This window comes from Ricinus communis, chromosome 3 (genome assembly GCF_019578655.1).
Source record: "Ricinus communis isolate WT05 ecotype wild-type chromosome 3, ASM1957865v1, whole genome shotgun sequence".
Taxonomy (NCBI): domain Eukaryota; kingdom Viridiplantae; phylum Streptophyta; class Magnoliopsida; order Malpighiales; family Euphorbiaceae; genus Ricinus; species Ricinus communis.
In genome coordinates this window covers 5,423,465-5,445,686 of record NC_063258.1, presented here as the reverse complement: position 1 = coordinate 5,445,686, position 22,222 = coordinate 5,423,465, and the positions used below count along the sequence as shown (strand labels likewise).

Below are 22,222 nucleotides of genomic sequence, written 5' to 3'. Positions count from 1 at the left end.
CTGTTGGTCCCTACCTTATCCATGCATGTGATGGGATTTTAATGGTGGGTATCTTTCTTTCTTTCTTATTTATTTTCTTAAGCATTTTTATGGGCTGTTTGGCTACAGAGAAAACTAGAAGACTTCTTACCAAGGTCTTTACCTTCTTTGTTTTGTATATTTTAAGAATGCATAACTTTTATGATTTGAACATTGGTTTTTCTTAAAAAATATAACATTGCAGTTGGTGTAGGAACTTGCCAGTGACCCAACTGCATGCGAATTATCATTGTACAAGATGCTATCAGTCAGTCTTCCTGCTAGAATAGAGCTTAACTGCCCTATGCCATGCTTTCAGGGCACATGTGAGTTGGACATTTACAGAGCTTCTCAAGCTTTATTATGTCTTCCCTCAGTTATGAACAAGGGGCATAATCCCTTTCATCAAATTCCTTGAGGCATCAATTATTACAACTTGCCACCTTGAAAATTGCAGCAAATTGCTTTTTCCGTTTGCTTCTTCAGTTTGAAATGTCTTGGCAACAAACTGAGCACAAAAAGAAAAAAGCACAAAACTTTAATTACAACAATTTCAAATGGATTTTTTTTTTTTTTTTTTTTACAAACAAATACACATTGAGGATGACTGCACAAGAATACAAAATAAGAAAGGGAAAAATAGAAAGAAAAAAACAAAAAAGAATCACAATCATGTCAAATTGGAGTATATGTTGGGTCATGATCTTTGATCAATCTCACTCATAATCCTTGTCCCAAACAGTCCATAACTTTCCTCAGTATTTTGGCAATCTGATGTGCTTTCTCGTCTCCGAAAGTCCTCTAAGTTGCCTCTGAATTTGGCAATCCAATGAGTCAAGGTTCCATTTGATCACCAACTTGCTCTGTCAGCCTGCCTGTTCTTCTGCTTCTTGGAACATCTGATTTCTGTCGCGACCAACTCTTGCAGGGGCATTTGATCTGGGCACTTGAGCACCGGTTATAGGCTTCTGTAATGGCTTCAAAGCAGCCATGATTTCTGCAAATGTTGGCCTCAGTTTCGGATCTCTACAGTTTACAAGGAGGCTAAAAGTCAATTCCCAGTATGTGCAACTAAACATATGCATCCAAAACCTACTCTACAAAATGGATGGCTACGCCCCGCCAGACCCCACCCAAACAATACATACACCACCCCCCAGCATGCTATCTAAATGCATATTGCCAATGATAATCCTCCTCTCATGCACAAAAGAACATTAAATGAGCTATTGTGCAGCTGCAGTATAAATTTAAAGATCCTATGCTACGTTCTGCTTTCGACAAGTAGCAGAATTCAAACATTTAAAGGAAAAAAAAAAAAAAGAGTAGAAGTAAATTTAGGATTTGAGAAATAAAAGGAAAAAACCATTAATCGACGAAAGGAAAAGGCAAGATTATTAGAAACAATGCCAAATAACCTGCACTGGTGCAATTTAAAATGCAATATATTGCTTACAGAGATTAATAAATGAGAAAATATATCCAGTTTGAGAGAAATTAAACAAACGACATACATGAGCAAACTTTTTCTTTATTTGGGTCAAAATATTACAATAAATTATAATGAATTTGGATGAGATAATAACTTTATATGAACACAATATAGAAGGCCGCATTCACGAGGTAGAAATGATTATTTGCTCTGAAAGGAATTGACAGGAGGCATACATACAATCACGGACCATTCTATGAAACCAAAACAGTGGAGATTCACATCCAAAAAAGCCTTGCCTAGCACAATTTGAAAAACTCAAAACAAGACATTCAGAATTAGTTTCCAAGAATTGTTAGAAGCCCAAATAGCAAATACAACCTCCCAACTTTTGCAGATGACAAGGATATGCTTATTGCTGAGAAGGTAGTCAGTTATTCAGGTTGTTGAAATATCCCTTGAGAAGGTAAATATTTTTACCTATCTCAGAGTTGCAAAAAGAAAATGAAGACAAAATAAAATAAAAGAATGATAAAGTCTAACAAATTATGTGCTAAAGACATCACTTGACACATGTAAATTTTTGCCACCAGATGTCCTGTTGAGCTGCCAGTTCCATCATTAGGATATGTATATCATCTAGTTCAGTAGAAATTGTTGATACATATTCTTAATTTAGATGAGGAAACCAAGTATGCTTGGGAAAATAATAAAGGGTATCAAAAAGACAGAAATATTCATCCAGAATATTCATGGTAAACACAATTCAAATATCAGGCAACCCAAAATGTCTTGTTTCTGGATCCACCTGATTGGATGGAGGGATTCCTCAATGGTCATTAGAGATGGGAAAAAACTTGACTACACTGGGGTAATGCCACCTGTGTATTGGTATAATACATCCAGAGTAGGCAAGTCATTTTCTTAAGGCGTCAAGCTTAATGTATTTTAATTGTTGCAGCTTTTAAAGGAACATCTATTATCATCTGACCCAAAAAATTAACAAAAAAGTTAGATAAAATAAAAACAAAATACTTACGTCTGCCAGCACCTCCTAATAATATCTGCAATGGCAGGATCCAAATCATCTGGAATGTCAAGACGTCGTTGTTGAAATCCAACTGCACCAACAACTTGCATTGGATTCATTCCACCCCAAGGTTGCCTCATTGTACAGAGCTCCCATAAAATAACTCCATAACTATAGACATCACACCTGTATATTGATCCACATGGTATATTATTACTACAATGTTTTAAAAGAGTCAAAAAGAAATATTACTATCAAATACAAAAAGCAGTTGCATACTTTTCATCTGAAGGTTCATTCCTTAGCACTTCTGGGGCCATCCACTCAGCCTGAAGGATAATGCAAGAATGACAAGCGTCATACACTTCAAAGTAATGTACCCAATAACATAGTAGAAGACCCAAAAAAGCTAACCAGCACAACCCATCAATAATGCTCAATTTCAGGAAAAAGCTATTAGCATCCATTATTCTATCTGTAAATCTGTGCGACACAAGGGCAAAGACAAGAGCTTACCGTTCCTGCAGTTGATCTTGAAGATAGAAATGTGCTGTGCTTCATTCGTGATAGCCCGAAATCACAAACCTAAATGGCAAGTACCATAATATGCAGGATTAGATGTAGGGGATAATTGAATTATGGAAGGGCATAACAAATGTGTCCAAAGTCTCTCTGAAAAGATAAAGGATACCTTCACAACCCAGTTTTTATCAACTAGAAGATTTGGGGACTTCAAATCACGGTGTACTATCATTGGGGTACAGTTGTGCAAATAATTCATTCCCCTAGCCTGAACATTTATAACAGAAAAAAAGGGTCTAGTGAACTCACAAGATAGAGAACATTTGTATAAATGAATGTTTGGGATATAAGGCAAGAGAATAGTATCATACAGCATCAAAGGCCATCCTCAATCGCCTGCGCTCATCTAATTGATTGTTAGGCCTGTGGAGTAATCTATACAAACTACCTCTGCAAAACAAACATCGCGCTTCAATATTGCTATTAACATGAATATTAGGCAAAGATACAGCTCTAGATGAAAAACCAAGCACTCTAATCTATAGTTGAATATAGGAAATGGAAACTGACAAAGGAAACAGAGCACAAGCAAAAAAATTACTACTGTGAGTTCCAAGTAGACACTAAGAAGATGAAATATGTGCAGAGCCATAAGGACAGATGAGCAGTTCTACATGGTGCAAAAGCTAATATGCCTTGATAAATAACTACAACTCAGTGACTCATTATGACTTTCCAACAAAGCCATCAGTTTGTCTAGTATTTCGCTTCTAGGACTCATTCTGTTGCCCTCGGTTTGTGGCATAGTGGCTCGTCGCACTCCCTATCAAAATAGCCCTCAAATCATACACTTATAGAATCAAGAACAATTTGCAATGGGAAAATGATCAGAGCTGACAGTTAGATTGTTCCTTTACGCAGTAAATAGAAGTTCCGGCATTTTGGACTCCAGAAAATATAGTTCCAGACAGCAACATAACATATAATAAAAGTAATATGACAACTTACCTAGGAAGAAATTCTGTAATGATGGAAAGATTTGGGGCACGGGTTACTGCTCCCATGAAGAGAACCACATTGGGATGTCTAAGTCTTTTCATGATTCGAACCTTGCATTTCAAGTTGCAAGTAAAGTAAGTGAGATAAATAAAATTCTTAGCACTTAAAGTATATCAGAATAAAATGTAATTATTTCATCCACATTACGTCAAGAATGCATGTAAAAGTACAATGTGAAAATTAACAGAGCTATATCTTAATTTCAAGGGAAAGGAAAATGTTTCGAAACTGACTTGCCCAATGAGATATTGCAAAATTGAACTGCCTATCCTAAAGATTATAGTCAAACATATTAATTTGAGTCATATAACAATTGGAAACAGATTTTATCAGGTAGATAACTGTGCCAAACAATCAAAGCATATGGGCGACCAACAAACTCAGTCAACAGTGTATCGGTATTAAATACATATGATTTGAGTCCAGTTAAGCATTAAATGTGAATATCTTTCCAGGAATTTTAATTTTTCATTTGATTGGCACATCCAACAAAACCATTGACTCATAATGTTTTAGAACTTAGTATAAGTGTACTGCAGACAAAGGATAGATATCACCTTCTACAAATATTATGAGAGCAAACCATTCTATCACAAAGATATCGGAGCCAATAGGAAGAACTCAACATATTTGTAATGAAGAAAGTTTTAGTGCAAATTTAAGAACATGTACATATATGTATGTATGTATAACCATAACATCAACCTGTAAAATTTTTTGTATAAGCATAAAGTACTGAGATCTATTCAAAATAGTATAGTTCTTTCATGAACTCAACCCTCTTAATGCTTATAGCAACCAATATCCCCTTACGAAAGATATCTAAGATTTTTCACAATTTTATATAATTTAGAAATAATGGGGACATGTGATGTGTGTGGCCCACATGGATATGACATTAATGATAAGATAGAAATTACCACAATTTTATTGCATATCTCACAAGAAGCATCCCAATAACAATATAATATAAATCTATGCCTTGCCTTAAAGGTTCCAAAGATAAGTGAATCTAAGATAGGAGAAGAAAGAGAGGGAGCTTGTACCTCACTTCTGAATTCTTCAAGTGATTCAACAGAAATACCTTGGTCCAGGAACCTCTTCACAGCAACTTCCTATTGAAAATAATATGGCAATCAGGTAACTATAGAAACCTCTAAAGACTGTGATTCAAATAAACAGTTAGAATTAATAGCAGACCTTCCATTTAGTTTATCTATTTTACCCTTAATCTAACAAGGACATTAGCTGCATTATCAAACTTTAATCGATCCCATAATCTTTTCCCTACACAAACATTGTTCCTTGGATTTCTATTCCCGAAACTAAGGAGAATCTTCAAGAATTTAAGAGGTATAACTGAAAAAAAAACCTCCACAGAAAGTTTTGCCAAAGGTTTGGGAAAGAAAGGACTTTCTATGTTTCTATGTCAATCATCTGCCAATTTTTGCCAAATCTTCTCTGGTCTCCTTAAACCTAACATAGAACTGTCCACATCTTTTTCACTCTTGTTGCCTAGGATCCTAATCAAGATGCAAGTGGTGTTAACTCCTCCAGAAGAAGGGAATTCTTTCAAATCTGATTGCAAACCTTTAGGTACTCATCATGTTAGTTAGACATCTGCGAATCTGCAGCTGGTAGATATAAAATGCCAATTGACATTCTAGGATACATTTGAAGGAAAAAATGGGGAATAAGTTAATTGACATGAGAATACCCACAGTTCCATGCCAGTCTCCACGATATACCTCTCCATACGATCCTGCAATACAAAGGGCGCAGCAAAGCAATGAAATGCAATATTAGTACAAAGAGTAATCAGGGTTGCTATTGGTAGATTATGCAAAGAGCAGTACCAAGTCCAATGCGTTCACCCAAGGTAATTTCCTCCCATGGAATCTCACATTCAGCAACATCATCTAGTGCCACATCTGATTTTGAGCTATCATTACTTGCTGATCTATCAGATATTCTCTCTCCTTCTGAAGTTTCTTCTAAAGTATCACGTTCCCGGCCTCCACTACCACGGTCCCCACTACCCCTAGGCTCATTGCCAGCACTGTCTGCATCTCCATCACTCCGTGCACATTGCTCATACTGCTTACTGACAGCTGCAGTAGTTGCAACTACAGCTGCAGCAGTGGCAGTGGCAGCAGCTGCTACAGGCAGTTCAAGGTTTGAGTCAGTGCTTGACTTTGTTGCAGCAACAACCATAGAAGATGCAACAACAGCTGCAGCAGCGGCAGCTGCTGCAGCAACAGGAACATTTTTTGCATAACTCACAGGAGTTACTTCAGACTGCAAAGACACAGGTCCAGCAACCTCCCTTATATCAAAAGGATGGCTGACCCCTAAACCTTCCACAGGTTTAAGTTGCTGAGGTTGACTAAAAGCAGGACTTGCTTTAGAATGTGCTCTGTGATGAGGAAGAGGAGGCAAAAATCGAGCAGGAATAAGATCTCCTTGATCTTTTGGATGCTGGAGTTCACTCTTCTGTTTCTGATCATCCTTCTCTTCTATAACAGACTTGGCCCCACTTGTTTGAACATCCAACTGCTCAGAATAAATTTCGGTAAACAAGCTAGGGGGAGCCACAACACCACTTTCTAGCAATACATCATGCAGTTTCTGGGCTAACTGTGGATTCTCTTTAGCAGCATCAATCATGTATTGTGAAACATCTTTCACTTTCATTCTACGTGCAGCAGGAGAGCTAACACCTTCAGTCCATGAAGGAGATCTTGCATGTGAAAAAGGATAATTAGGTCTTACAGGACCATCTCTCGCCAGCACCTTCTCTACATTGGAAGATTTTTTAAATCCATCTGACATCTTTGATTCTTCTTCAATTTTATTCGTTCTGCGCACATTCGTACATTCAAGTAATTCACACCTGTTATCAGGTTGGTTTCCTGCAGCAGCAACATTCCTTATTCTGGAACTCTTCTCCAAAGTCCCAACATCTGAATGTTCTTCAAATGAACTCTCTACTCCACTACTACAAGAAGCTACATGAGATGAGTCAATGTCTCGCGACAAAGGACTGGCAGAAGAGAAAGACTCATCATATTCTATATGCGAACCAGCTACATCAGAAGGAATAAGTGTGCCAGGATCTGCCATTAGATCAACGATGTATTCCCTGGAACCATGTCATCCATCACCTTAAATAAGTACTTCATAACTTCAATGTTCTTCAACAAGATAATAGATTATTTAGAGGCAATTTCATTCTCTAAGATCATAAAGGCTGATATTTGAAAATTAAATGCATGCAAAATCCTCACAACCAACCCTAATACATAAAAATATGTCCAACAGCAACCTGATGAAGCTGTAACTGTAAGAAATCTCAAGCACAGGTAAAAGTTACTTTGAGAATTATGATTAAATAGCATCATCTAGATTTGAAAGTAAAAAATCAGACTAGAAGAGTCAGAGTACAGCAGCTCACATTTGCAAGATAATCATGTTTTGATGCACAGCAATCATTGAATTAAATCCAAAAATATCTGATGTAAAACACAAATATGAAATAAAAAAATATAGTTGTCATCACAGAAAGAAAAAAAAAAAACCAAACTTATAACTGCAATTACCTTCCATCGTCAATTTTCACAAAATTCATGGCCACATCATCAGAACCTGTGTACTGATGACCTTTTACTAGCCGGCATGGTATGCCCACACTATCAGCCAAAACCTACGAATCATATAAAGCAAAAGGTACAGGAGAGAAGCAATTAGTAGAAAACAAAGGCTTCAAAAGTTAGGCCGATAACGTAAATTAAGAGTTAGTTCCAACAGAGCAAGGCAACTATAATGCTCAGATAATTAGGAAAGCAATTGACTTGACACTTTCCAAGACAATGAAAAGAGTTCACTTGTAAAAAAAATTTAAATAGGAAAAACATGGTAGAAGAAAGCTGATTTCATGGATAATTTGGTCCCAGTTGAGAAGATATGCTGCTAAAAGATTGCAGAATGTTCTTTAACTTAATTGCTTTTCCTGTGATTAACAACAACAGTATTATCACTCATTGGTGTAAATTTTAATCACGTTGCAATTCTTCTCTTCCTTTATTTAATATAAAGAGTTGCTAATGGTTTCAGACAACAGGTTAAAAACAGCATCTGAATCCTGTAAAACTTCACCACATTTGATTATGGACATTTTAAATTCATATATTCATCGGACTGGCTACTTGTCTGGCCATCACAGCCATTACAATGTAAAGGCAGATTGCTTCGTCTTTTGTCAGAAACACCAACATTCTAGTCTCCAGCCCACTGTCCAATTGCCATAGAGAACTTTTGTAGACTGCCTTTCTTTTCTCAAGCCAGATTCCAAGTCAAAGCTTGATTTTACACTAGATTTATCACCAGATCATGGCATCCTTCAAATATATATACAAAGATTATCTGCTAAAACTTTTAGACTCCTTTTGCATATCCGCGTATTGTCCTTCAATTAATAGTTATTTTGGGTGATATTTAGTATTACTTTTGACTAAGTTCTTGCCATACTATTTGATGACATTAGCAATCACAAGAGTAATGTCATCACTATTCATTAGAATATTTTTTACTAATTCATGGTACCACTAGTTGCATAGCAACTGTTACACTTTTCTGAGAGACCAAAATTGCAACCAAAGTTGGCAATCATGTAGCTGATCTAATTTATCTTCTTCTCTAGTAGGTAATTATATTGGCACGACACTGTAAGCAAGCAAGAAATTGTTTTCTAGGAAAAGAGCAGCTGTGAATTGAAATAATTAGCATTGCCACAAGTATAACAAATGTAACAATTAATGCTCAAGCACAAAAATGTCGTTAAACTTGCATTTGGATGGAAAGATTTCAATCTGTTAGGTTTGGACTTGATAATACATAGGTTTTGTTTGATTAGACTCATGGTTCTAGGTTAGGTTCATTATTGTGGATAATAGGCTTATTAGAGTTATAGAGTGTGGACTTGAAGTTCATAAAAATAGGTGTTATTTCAGATCCACATCAAATAAACTCTCAACCACATTCATGAGTTTAGACTTCATTTAGAATCTCATGTTAGCATCCTACACTAGTTTATCAGACCATAAATGGAAGATAAGTAATTACCTTGAACATCAATGCACGATGACGAGCCAATCCTATTGTAAGAGAACCAAGTGGCAGAACCATGCTACCTAGTGTTGCTCTTAAACTGTAGCTAAGACTTTGCCATCCTCTCAACATGTTTTCAGGATCCCCAACTGAACCACCCATGTAATCAGAAACTAAAACAGCAAGCTTTTGCACAAACTCTCTGTCTGCAGAAATTAGAGATTCCGACCTTGACTTGACGGCCATTTGTAGCGCCTTCTGTTCAAGTTTCAACAAGTTAGCATCAGCAGCCCTATTAACCAGCACTGCCTCCCAGCTGATACTGTCTGAGACAGGTGTTCCTTGCAAATCAACTAGAGACGGCATTCTTTCTGATGTCGACTCCATCAGAATTCCATACACATCATAGAAACCATCCAAGACCTTGTCATCATAGCTAAGAGCATTGTAATTCTGCGAAGCATGGATAAATCTACATGAGATTAGTTAGAAAAGAATAAAGATGAGATAAAGAAAGTTTAAGAAAAGAGTGGCAAAAGAAGAACTGTTATAGTGTACATCATGTAAATGTCCTGCAAAGTTCCAAATCAATCCTTTTATTAAGTAGCAAAATTAGAAAAGAACATTTTACTGCAATTTTATGCCGAAAACAGTGGCCTAACCGAGAGTCTATGCTGTTATAATGCAAGCAACAGAAAAGATAATATATACTTATTTAAAAGTTGATAATATGTCTTCAACTGCTCACTTATACATAAACCATTTTTCCTCCATTATCACTCCATTAAAAGTCATCTTCTCCAATTTCCAATACGATATGGCCATCAAATATCTTCTTGATTACGTGCAATTTAACAATACACGTCTTAGTACATTTAGATTTTATAAAGTGGCTACTTTAATTTTAAACTACTAAGCCAAAGAGAAATGAATAACTAAATAAGGAAGACCTGGATATTATTCACCAAAAATTAAACAATTTTTAACCACTTCACTGATTAAAATTTGAGCATAAAACTAGTTTTGAAATCACTAATCTCAAGTACTAAAAAAAGTCCAGTGATGGATGAGGAAAGAGGAAAACAATAGCTTCAAACATCTAAGGTAAAAAGGACACAATCTGTCATTCCTCCGCTTCTCTTTCTCTCAATGTAAGATTCTATCATTAATTAACTGTTTTCACTTGGTTATTGAAAGATAAGAAGTCCCGATCCATTCCTTTCCCTTTTCTTCTTTCAACTGTGAGACTAGGTTTTGTATATGGTTAAGGTCACGATCGTGAAACTATTGCTAACTTCCAACCAACCAAAATCAGTGACACGGAGCAGCAATGATGGCAACTCTAATCAATTTTGTTTAAAAGAACAGGCTGATACAATATATTGAACAGTTTGTCTTTTTATTTGTTACAGGTGCAGGAGGTAAAAAAGAAAAAAAGAAAAAAAGAAAAACAAGGATAGCTAGACTTGCTTGGATAACACCAGCCCCACCACTGATTTTCCTGCAAGTTTAGCTCCATTTTCCATATGTAAAATGCCACAACCCCCAATCCTCATTAATAATCCAGTTGTAAAATGCCACAACCCCCAACCTTCTACTCTGTTTAGCTCATTTCTTAACAATATTCAAAGCATTTGTAGGACAATAGAGCGAATATGTTCCAATCACATATATTTTCCACAAATCATATGACACTATGGCCTTGACATATTTATTTAGACCATAAAGAAGTTGACTTAACGATTTGCTGGTAAGCAAGCATTCCCAAAACAAGTCTGACAAAGTATTCAGATTGTAAAGAAGAATGCTTTGAATAGATTGAAGGGGTGAAAATGAAGAGACAAACTTACCCAGTATCGATAAGCAACAACTTCAGCTGGAGTATTCTCAGGAGCACAAGAGCCCAGACTTATTTGTTTAACAGCCTCAATTTGAACAGCCTCAGGATCCTCTCTTGCACTCAACTCCAAAGCCAGCTGTATCTGATATTCCTCCTCAATATCAGGATCCCTTGATGTAGTAGAGCCTGAATCACGCCTCACTGCATCCGAAACAACATCCAAACCACCACTACTACTAATTGACTCAGGTGGTTCAGTTCTCTCTCCTATAGTCACATTTGAAGATGATGGCGGACTAGGACTTTTTCTATTAGCAACAGAATTCAACCAATTTGAAATCCCTGAAAAGGGTTTATTATGCTCCTGTGACTTAGAGGGCAAAAGTCTATCTGGGGAAGATGCATTACTAGATTTATTTCCCCTTGATGAACTAGACCCTTCTGCATCCTGCGATTGATTAGGCATGATGTGAAGCTTTTTAAGAAGGTTCTTCATCTTATCTCACTGAGTTTCTTGAATATTCAATGCTAAAGAAATAAAAATCTGGCCAGAAACCTCTCCATTCTCTTGGCCCAAGCATGAAATCTCAATGAGTAAAACAACACTTAAAGAAAATGAAACTCAAGCAATCTAAATAAATAAATAAAGAAAGTAAACCCTTTTGACTTATCACCCTACATCAAAATTCAACCAATCAAATCCAATAAGCAACAACAATCACTTCAAGCAAGCCCAGTCCAGCTTTCCCAATTTAAAGAACACCCCGATGCTTAACTTGAAAGATAACTTCCACAGAAGTAAAAACAATCGGAGGTCAATAAAATTCAAAACTCAGGTACAGGCATGCATGTCCTGCACAAGTTTTAATGTACATACCACCGTAGAATGATCTTGTTGCTAAACAAAAAAGTGATCTTTAAAGAAGCAAAACCCAGAAAGTGAAAAAGATTAGATCTTTCTTTGGACAAAGAGAAAAAAGAAAACAGATGTAAGCACATAGAAAAGAGAGTAGAGAAAATGGGTTAGTTTTGAAAAAAGGTAAGTAGGAGAAGAAGAGATTTGCAGAAGCAGAGAGACAGCAAAGACCAACAAGTGGGAGAGTAGGACCTCAAAAAAACTAAAAGAAAAAGAATGACCCACTTGTAGTTTTTGAGGCACATAAACGATTTCACGGTCCCATAGAAAGGTTATTATTCACTTAATTGGGTGGCAAACACCAGCACCACCATCAGCAAACATAAACTCAAAAACTCAAGCTCAGTTCAACCCAACTGGTCAGCTCTCTCTCTCTCTCTCTCTCTCTCTCTAAAAAGTTCCAAAACCTATGTCCACTGCTCCCTCTCAAAAGGGTCTTAAAAAAAAATATTAACAAGTAATACCATTTTCTATTTTCTCTCTCTAAATGAGATTGGAGTTTCAAACTCCTAAGCATGATGATGGCAGTATGAGTTGGAATTATGTGTCGAGGAGAGGAATGGAATATTGAATGTGCAAGTTGGGAAGAAAGATGATGTTTTTCTTTTTTTTCTTTCTTTTTTCCTTTCTTACAAAGTGATTTTCTTTTTCTCTCTTTTTTATATGTTTGTCGTTTAGTATTAAATTTCTGCTTTTTTTAGATCATGGACAACATTTTTGTTCCAACTAAAGTGTCAAATTTACATGCAAGTTGTTGGAAACCATTAACTATATAGCAACTGTAAAATTATGTTTTTCCTTATTTAACAAGTTTTGTTTTTATCTTCCATTTCAGTGGGGATTTGCTAACTACTAGTATTTCACATATCATGTTACAACTCTTTTAGTTTAGGGATTCATAATTTTAGGATTAGATTTAATTAATTAAATCTTGTTTAATATATTATTAATTTTATTTTTTCCATATTTAATAAAATAGGATGAATTCAACTGGTCGAATAAATAATTAATTTGTTTTGAACAATTTTAAAAATTTAAAATTTGGTAAATCAAAACTTATTTACTTTGTTCATATTTATTTGTTGAACCGGTCAATTAGACAAACTATTAACATGAATATTTAAATAAATATTTAAAAAAAAACTCTACTAAATCGTTAAGATATTTATTCAATTAGTCCAATTAGTTGAATATTTTTCAGTATTTTAATTTTAAAACATTAAAATTAATCAGAATGTGGACTAATTAATCAATTAATAATTTTGTTTATAAAATTAAAATAATCTTAAAAAGTCTCGCCAATCAATAATTAATATCGATAGAAACTTAGTATTTTATAATAAGTGTAAAAAAAAAGTCTTTTGCCGCATTTCCTTACGGGTCAAAATATCAAACTATTAGTAAACTTAATTTAATTATTTATTTTAGAAATTTCAGATGATTTAGTTATTTATTAAATAAATAAATTTAATTTTTTATAATTAGATTTGGTTTTTCACTTTGAAAAAATATATCAATGTTAAATATTTTATACTTTTAATTTATTTTACCTATTTCATATATTTTTGAATATAATTATTAAAACAGTAAATAGTTATCATCTTTAACTTAAGAGATAAAAGAATTCAATTAGAAGTAAAATTGACCAATTGAATATTAAAATTGGTTGATATGGGTAATATCTACTCATTTTGCTTAATTTGTTATTTTAAATTTACATCTCCATTGTTATTTAAAAAAAATGTAAAAGAAATAAATAAATTGACTAAATATAGTATTATTATAAGTTTGATGATATTTTAGGTGTATCAGAATTACGGCTGTGATTGGGTTATTGGAGCCACCGTTTGCTGAATATTTGGCACAGGGGAAAGAATCTTGACTTTCTGCATTAATTTCCAGTATAGATGAAACGTTTTTTTTTTTTTTATTATGTTTTGTTTGGCTCCCAGGAAAATTAAAGAAAATAATAGAAAGAATTTTTCTTATCTAATCAAATTGTAAAACCACACGTGAGAATGGGGAATTAGAATCACGTGGATATTTACACTATTAAGACCCCTTTGTTTTTCTTTTCTTTTTTTCTAAACAATGCATGCCTTCCATATATATCTAATACAGATAAAATAATATATTTTTTTGGATTCAGCTCCAATTTTATTTGTTATTTTTCTTTTTAGTATGTAGTAAAATAAAACAAAATCCACATCATTCGTAACCTTTTTTTTTAATTAATTTGAATCAGTAAAACCATAAAAATTAATAAGTTCACCACGAGATCGATTTCTCAATAACTATAAAACTATTTATTATAAAAATTAATTATTATATAAAAATTTAAAATTAATTTTTGAAAAAATATAATATTTATAAAAAATAAAATAAAATATAAAATAAATATATAAATAAAATGATTTATGAAAATTATATGATAAAAATAATATTTAGACTAATAAATTACTTAGTAATCACTTTCTTTTAATCTTAAGTTTAGATTTAATAAGTGAGACGGCGATGTTCATTTTTCTCTAATTATTCAAGCTAGTGATGCAACTAAAATTTATTTTATCAACATAGATTGAAGCAAGACATAATGTTTTTAATATATTCAACCTAAATATTTTTATAATAATTATTATTAAATTAATATGATGGTCAACCAATAATAATAATTGAAATTAATAAAAATATGAAGATATAAAAATTACTAATTAAATAAAAAAAGATAATAAGATTCATATATAAGTAAAAAATATTAAACTAAACACTTAAGAAAACTAACTTGATATATTTAATCTTATGATCATGGTAATTAAATAGAAAAACATAAAAACAAAACAAAAAGTAAATACTCCCTCTAAATTCAAAATCTTTTCAAGGTAAGACAAAAATTAAATACTCCTTCTAGATCCAAAATCTCTTCAATATAGGAAGATTATTGATTTTCACTCTTCGAACTGTAGAGAATTATAGAAAAAAGAATAATGGACATATGCATATGGGAGATATAGTAGAGAGCATATACGAAAAATCTCTTCCTAGAACTAGATTTGCAGAGATATATATAGAATAATATTTCATCAAGATAAGTCTCCTTAAAAATAAGTATACACGAGATAAGTCTATCTATAAATATTTTTTTCTACACCAAATATAATCTCATAATAAAATAGCTAGTCCACATATTTTAATCTTGAGTCTTAATAGCAGTACATCTTATTAAGCCCATTTTTTAGTATTTTGCTCTATATTTTCCTCTTTGACTAATATTACTTAAAATTAGACAATTAAGCAAAAATAAAGTAAAAGTATATATTTCCACCATATTATATATAGAAAACCATATCATTAAAGTTCTAAAAGACCCTAAATAACTATATATAATATCGACATATCAATAACTTTTTCTTTTAATTAATTCAACAACATAATAAGTAATATATTTATTGACTTACTATTTTAGTTTGCGATGGGCGATCGGTAGTGAGTTAATTTGTGGTGGACAGTGGGTTAGTCTGCGATGAACAATGGGTGGCTTACGGTGGTAGTGGCGTTGAGGTGGTGTTAGTGGTGGCTCTTTTAATCTTTTTTTTAGAATTGATTTTTTAATTTAATTTTAGTATATAACATAAATCTTCTTTTGATAATTTTATTTTATATAATCATTTTTAATTTGATTTTAGTGTATATAATGAATTTTTAATTTCATAACTGAAGATTGATGTAAACGCCATAGCTAGAGGGGGCAAATTAACCACAAATGCAAATTTATAGAGTAAATTGGTCAGAAAGTTAATTTTGGGCTGAATTGGACTTCGCTTCAAAGTTTAGGGGGCAGATTGGCACTTAAACTATTGAAAATGATATTGATATGTCTATACATACATCATAATTTATTATTTTTAATTTTATTAATTGAACATAATTATTAATATGTATATGAATTCATTAGAATTCATAATTTTTTTTTCAATTAATTCAACATGATGAATGTTATATCTATAAATTTTTAATGATTTATCATTATTTTTTTAATTAATTTATCACAATAAGAAGTATTTTTTCTTTTTCTTCTTTTTAATTCTTTATAAATGTGAAACTCTGTAATTTTTTTAATTCTAATTTTATTATATTTCGGAGGCATTGATAAATAAATATTTTTAGTACTAAATTGAGCATTTAATAACTTATTTTAGTAATCGGTTAATATAAATACTATTTAAGTTATTATTGCCACAAATAATTACATTATTTTGACTTGGTAAATTTTAAACATAGCTTTGTGATTTTAAAATTAGTAAGTTGAATTTTTATTAAGTTAGCTTTAACATTTATATTTATTTTTAATATATAAAATGTACCTATATTATATTATTTAATGTATATTTTGGATGGTAATTATAATTTTAATATTTTTAAAACTAATGTTAATTTATTTTAACTAAGTGCTATGTGTAAGTGTAAGTTTAGGGGTGGTTTTAAGTAGCATTCTCCCTATTTGGAAAAGTTCAAATTTGTCCCTGTGCGTATCACTCCCTCCCCCTTTCTCCTTTCTTTTTCTTTTCCCCCACTCATCAGCCTCAACCAGCTATCCCTCCCCATCTCTCACCATTTTCGCCACTTAATACATTCAGGCAGCCCCAAAACACTTCCCTCTCCTTCTCCTTTCACTGGAGCCACCCTCCTTCTCCTTTTGCTTCCCGAAAAATGAAGAGAATAAGGTGGAGGAGCTGCTTTTTAGCTGCCATCACCAAAGTCGCCTGCCCTTATCTAACCAAACTAGAACCAGAATCAGACTCCCTATCGTCGAAAATGTTAGGACAGCCTTCCTTCACCTCAAATGCTTCTGTCTAGCTCAGTCCAAGCCTCACCAAAGCCAATGCTTTTCGGCCTCGATTTAGTGGCTTCTAGTGAGTTTGAGGCGAAGATCTTTGTATATTTAGACTCTACAACTCAAGCTTCGTGTAGTCACCTTCGAATTCGAATTCTGACACCATTGAGTGTATAAGTTTTTAGACCCTAATATTTTTTAGACGCGTGAAATTTTGAGTTTTTGGCTCGGTATAATTTAATTGGACCCAAAAGAAATATTTAAGGATTATTAGAAAATATTTAGCCCATTAAATTGTTAATTATAAATAATTAGTTAATTTAATTTAATTAATTAATAGTTTAATTATTAATGTTGTTGATTAATTATTGTGATTAACTATTATTTGGGACTCTGATAATAGTTGGTTGTGGATATTCTATAATAATGTATATTATTTAGGTTTTCTGTGGTTTCTTTCCTTTTGATAGCCCAACTTCCTCCTTCTTTGGCTCGATGTAATTACTCTGTAGTATTTATTCTAAGACTAATTATTATGATTTGGCATATGATGAACTATTTAATGATGTAGTAATTGAACATATTTATATACTGATATAGCATTTGAGATATATGGAGTAATTGTGTTGATGGTTATTAGTAAGTGAAACATTGACATGTTGGATAATAAATATATTTTATTGAATTTATTGTTAGTCATGCTTGCTACAGGTTTCGGTGGTATTACGCATACTCATTTCATAACATTAGTCAAAGGTTCACAAACTGGATCGTAACTTTAAAAATATAGGGTTGCCTTTTTATTTATATAGACTACTACCACAATTAGTAATCATGAGTATCCATTCCATATTCTTTCTTTTTATAATTTCTTCTATTTTTTATTTTAGTTTTCTTAGATGTTTAGGTCTATTTTTTTTCTTGTTATGCTTATGTTATTATTTGTAGTACTTTTAATTCTTTTTACGTGCGTTTGTTTATTTGAATTACTTCAAATGAATATAACGAATGTGATTTGATAAAGGTATGCATAGTGTTTTAACTTCTAATCTAAATAATTGTCGAGTAATAAATGAATCTAGTTTACTTTGATCTCTTAGCTAAGCTGATGCAGTTTCACTAAATCAAATGCGGATCTAATTAATGAGCTAAAGATTGAGCTAGGATATTGAAAATAAGCTATAAAAGTATGATTATTGAGATAGGAAGTGAAAAATACCGTAAGCTAATGGCTATAGATTTGCAATATGAGCTAAGAAAAAGCAATTAAATGTAAGCGATGAAACAGTAACAAAAAAACGTGAGAAATTAATCGCATAAAATAAAAGATTTATAACATTTTAATTGATTTTTAAGGAATAATGGAAGCCTAAATATTTTGAAAAGTTAAAATGCTAAAGATTGCTAGATTAAGGATTACTATTCCATTCTACGGATAAAGAATATAGACTTTTAGGTCTGTTTGTTTTGATATTTAGTTGGTGTTTGCTCACTTGGAGGTTATTGCCTATTTGTAGACATCCGTAGCTTGAAGATTATGTTGTGCATATCTCTACTCCTTAGCTTGTTCCTCAATTGACTCCACCACTTTGTGAATACGTGCTGATGACTTTCACATTTTGCATATGTAGATTAGATGTAACTTCCATCCTCCACTTTCTTTCTTTTCTCAACTTCTTTTCAGTATCATTAAAATGTGTTTTATTCTTTCAAGATATGCTTCAATATCCGTACCACTTTTTTTCCATCAATATTACTTCATCCCCATTTCATAAAATTGTGTTACAACCTTACAGAAGATTCTGTCACTGCCCTTCTACCTTCTTGCATCCTTATTTATCACATGTTAAGGATTATTATTAACTCCTAAGAAATAGGGCAAAAATTTATTTATAGGTAATAGGTCTGGCAATCTACGAGTTTCAAAATTTAGATAAAAATTAAATGGACCTTTTCAATGGTCCTGACCGAATTTATGAATTCTGGCTAGTACTAAATTTGGATGTAAACAATTGCTCCGCACATGTAATATGGTTGAAAGCCTTATTTGTATGTGACGGATCCCAAAATTTTTTTTTGTCTTTATTATAAAATAATAAGGGCAAAAATAATAGATAAAGAATTAACTAATAATAGAATAATTAAATATAAGAATATTTAGGAAATAAAATTTTAGTTTTAAATCCTAAACCTTTGTATAAGCACCTAGTTACCGAATCCAGATATCGAAAGAATTACGGAAAATCTGATGATAAAAATCGATGTTCCTCCCGAGTTTCACAAAACTGAGAAAAGTCAAGGTCTCAATTAAGATTATGAGTAATTAAGCCAAAATCTTATTTTTCAGAATTAGAAACATTTAAATTAGACCAAATTGACCGAAAAAGTCATTTTAGGTCAAAATAAGTCAAATGACCAAGTTCAGGGGCTAAAACATAAAAAATTTCTGAGTCTGCCAATCTCCAGAGCCGGTCAGCTCTACACAGTATTGGTTACTTAAAATCTATTTTTTTGCCTATATTCAATATTTTTCAGATTTTTAACACCTCTAATTACCAAAATTAATTTTCTAAAGGGATTTTATCAATAATTATCTTTTATTTTTTATAATTAAATAAATATTTATAAATAATTATCCTAAATTATTATAAAAATCATGTATTTATCATTAGAAAAGATTTTGATCAAACCCTTTAATCTTAGTCTTCTAGGCTATCCCCTACATTCTCTATAAATAGAAAAGAAAATCTTTGGTTAAAGGATTGACAATTCTTGGCACAGAACGATCAGTAAGCTTTTGGCAAACATATTGAGATTTGAAAATAAACACAAATACCCTAAACACTCTAGATTCCTATCCGATTTTTTGATCAACCTCCTTCTCCACTCTTGAGACTCAAGGATCTGTACAATACGATGACAACTCGAAGGATTTCAAAACATGATCATATCTTCTTCTTTCCTTTATTCTTTTTATTTTTAGTGGCCTGTTTAGGATCTATTCTTTTAATTTTGATTGCATAGATTTAGATATGATGTTTTATCATGATTATATGAACCTTGTTTAGAATTGATATGCCTTGTTAGGGTTTTGAATATGATATCTTTCATGTTAATTATTAGATTAGTATGCTAGGTCGATTGGTTAAATGATTTGCCATGTTTAAGATTAGTAAAATTGAATCTGTCATTCTCTTTTTTTGTAATATCTAATGAATTGCCAAGCTTTGTTTAATAGCCAACATGCTTAGGGCCTATTAGATTTTCGTTATTGTTGTTTATTTATGAATATTAATTGATCTTATCATGATAATTTAATGGATTTCACATCAGTACTTGCTTTTGTCTAAATTACAGTAACTCTTGCCTGAAATATCTGCTTTCTCATAATTAGACTTAAATCCCTTATTTTACCATCTAACTATCTATTTCATCAATTTTAATCCCATGCTAATTGATTCCATCAATTTAAAACAACTCACATAGGTTTAGGCCTAAAATTAGATTTTGGCATGAGATTTATAACACATTAGGTTAAGAAGATGGTAAATTGGGCCTAACTATAAAGCTAATTAGACCTAGGTGGATTTTGCCATGTCTAACTAATAAGTTGATCCATTTAGACTTAGAAATGTAAGATATGCTTATGGCATGTAAGAAGTAGCTTATTTTAAAGCTAGTAAGTTTGAACTTAATAAATGAAATTGAGCTATATTAAACGGGCTTTGTGCATGACAAATGAATAGTTAATTAGGGTAAATAATGGGTAAGCATTAGGCTAGGCTTAATAAAATGGGTTAGACTAGGCAGGCTTTTGTCATGCTATATTGCTTATGTATAGAAATATCTTGTTGCATTTATAAGAAATAAGCTATTAATTAATAAAATTGAAAGTAGGAATACACAATTAAGGAAGTTGGTTTATGGATTCCTCTCCAGATGTGGCAATGTTTCCTTAAGGAAACTAGTTATGGCACTAATTTAGAAGAGGTGTCCTAATGATTACCCAAGTGGAGACTCCCTTCTCCAAGCTAGTCTTTATGACTAATTAGCATGTTCCCAATTAGGCTGAAAAGCCTTGTAATATTGTAGTCGCTAAAGCACTTGGATGCACGCCTGAACCCGCTGCCCATAGTGGTGACTCTATTGAAGATAAAAGAAACTAATTCAAGCGTATTCTTACCTTTAATTTTATCCTTTAATAGTTTATTCTTGCATCACTAGACTATTTTAACACATTGTGCACATTGGTTCTTAGGGTATAAGGAAGAGGAAGGTAAGGGCAAGCCGAAGGGCAAGACTTTGAAGGAAGTCTTTGTCAAAGAATAGAAGCCTTACTTTGGTGAGCCTAAGCCGATTACTATAGCTAGGACCGAGGTACATGGTTTCGAAATTCTTAAGAGCTTGATCATCGACATAATGGTTGAACTGAGCTTTAAGGATGTCAAAGAAAAGGTGATTACCAAGGTTGAAGAGCTGAAGCTGGAAAATCTTATTAGTTGGAATCTGTAGAGCTTAAGTTGAGGAAAATATTATTGATGTTTTTTATGAGAAAATTGATGTAATAACGTCCGAAATGTATGAGGATGATGACATTTTTGCTTCTAAGATTAATGATATAAACTCTAATTTTGCTTACTTATGTGATGTTCTTTCTGATAGTAGTATGCATATTAATAATCATTACATGTTTATATTTGACATTAATTCTATATCAATTGTTTCATTTAATTTATGCAAAAATGACAATCCCAAGAACATCTCTATTGTTCATAATATAACTCTTAAAGAGAGGAGAGAATTCAAAAAAAATTAGAAAAAAAGGAAATAAGTATTTTCTTGGTCATACATGTAATACCCAGAATTTTTTCCTTAATAATGATTATATTAAAATAATTAATAAATGATTTTTTATTTAAATTTGTTTTATTTTATTTTTATTTGGTTTAATTTGAAATGATTTAATGGAAATTTTAATATTAGACAATTAAATGAGTTATTTTTCTATACCCAATTAGTTGGATATTTAAGAAATTAATCAAGTAAGTTATTTGAGGAATAAATTATATTTTTGGTTATTCAAATTTTTTCCAAATATATATATATATATATATATATATATATATATATATATATATATATATATATATATATATATATATAAGAAAGAAAAGAAAGGAGATTGGGAAGAGAGAATGAGTGAAGAAGAAGAAAGAGGCGGGCGGGCGACGGAGTGGCGTCTGTTGGCGAGCTGGCCGGGCGGAAGCGCAAGGAGGCGGCTCGCTGGCCTTTTGGTCGATCTTGGTGGCGATCGGCTCCTCTCAGCGAGGGCTCTCTTTTGGGAGCAGCGGCGACGCCTAGGGTGGCCAGAGTTGCAAGATCCAGTAAAATGAAATTTATGGTGGCAGCTGCATTTTCCGGCTTTTTCGGCGAGCACCGGTGGAGGATGGATTATCGGAGGACGTATC

General features: G+C 32.5%; 1 protein-coding gene across 1 annotated transcript; it reads right to left on the bottom strand.

Annotated features, from left to right (window-relative positions):
- Nucleotides 1–379: 379 nt before the first annotated feature.
- LOC8275700 (probable serine/threonine-protein kinase SIS8) lies at nucleotides 380–12,709 on the bottom strand. Its single transcript, XM_002532449.4, has 13 exons — nucleotides 11,018–12,709; nucleotides 9,183–9,620; nucleotides 7,661–7,764; nucleotides 5,918–7,203; nucleotides 5,783–5,823; nucleotides 5,108–5,176; nucleotides 4,011–4,111; nucleotides 3,374–3,452; nucleotides 3,172–3,270; nucleotides 2,997–3,065; nucleotides 2,760–2,809; nucleotides 2,490–2,666; nucleotides 380–1,044 (listed from the first exon to the last, which is right to left on the bottom strand). The coding sequence occupies exons 1-13, from the start codon at nucleotides 11,501–11,503 to the stop codon at nucleotides 885–887; spliced, it is 3,159 nt and encodes a 1,052-aa protein (XP_002532495.2). The 5' UTR covers nucleotides 11,504–12,709; the 3' UTR covers nucleotides 380–884.
- Nucleotides 12,710–22,222: the final 9,513 nt, after the last annotated feature.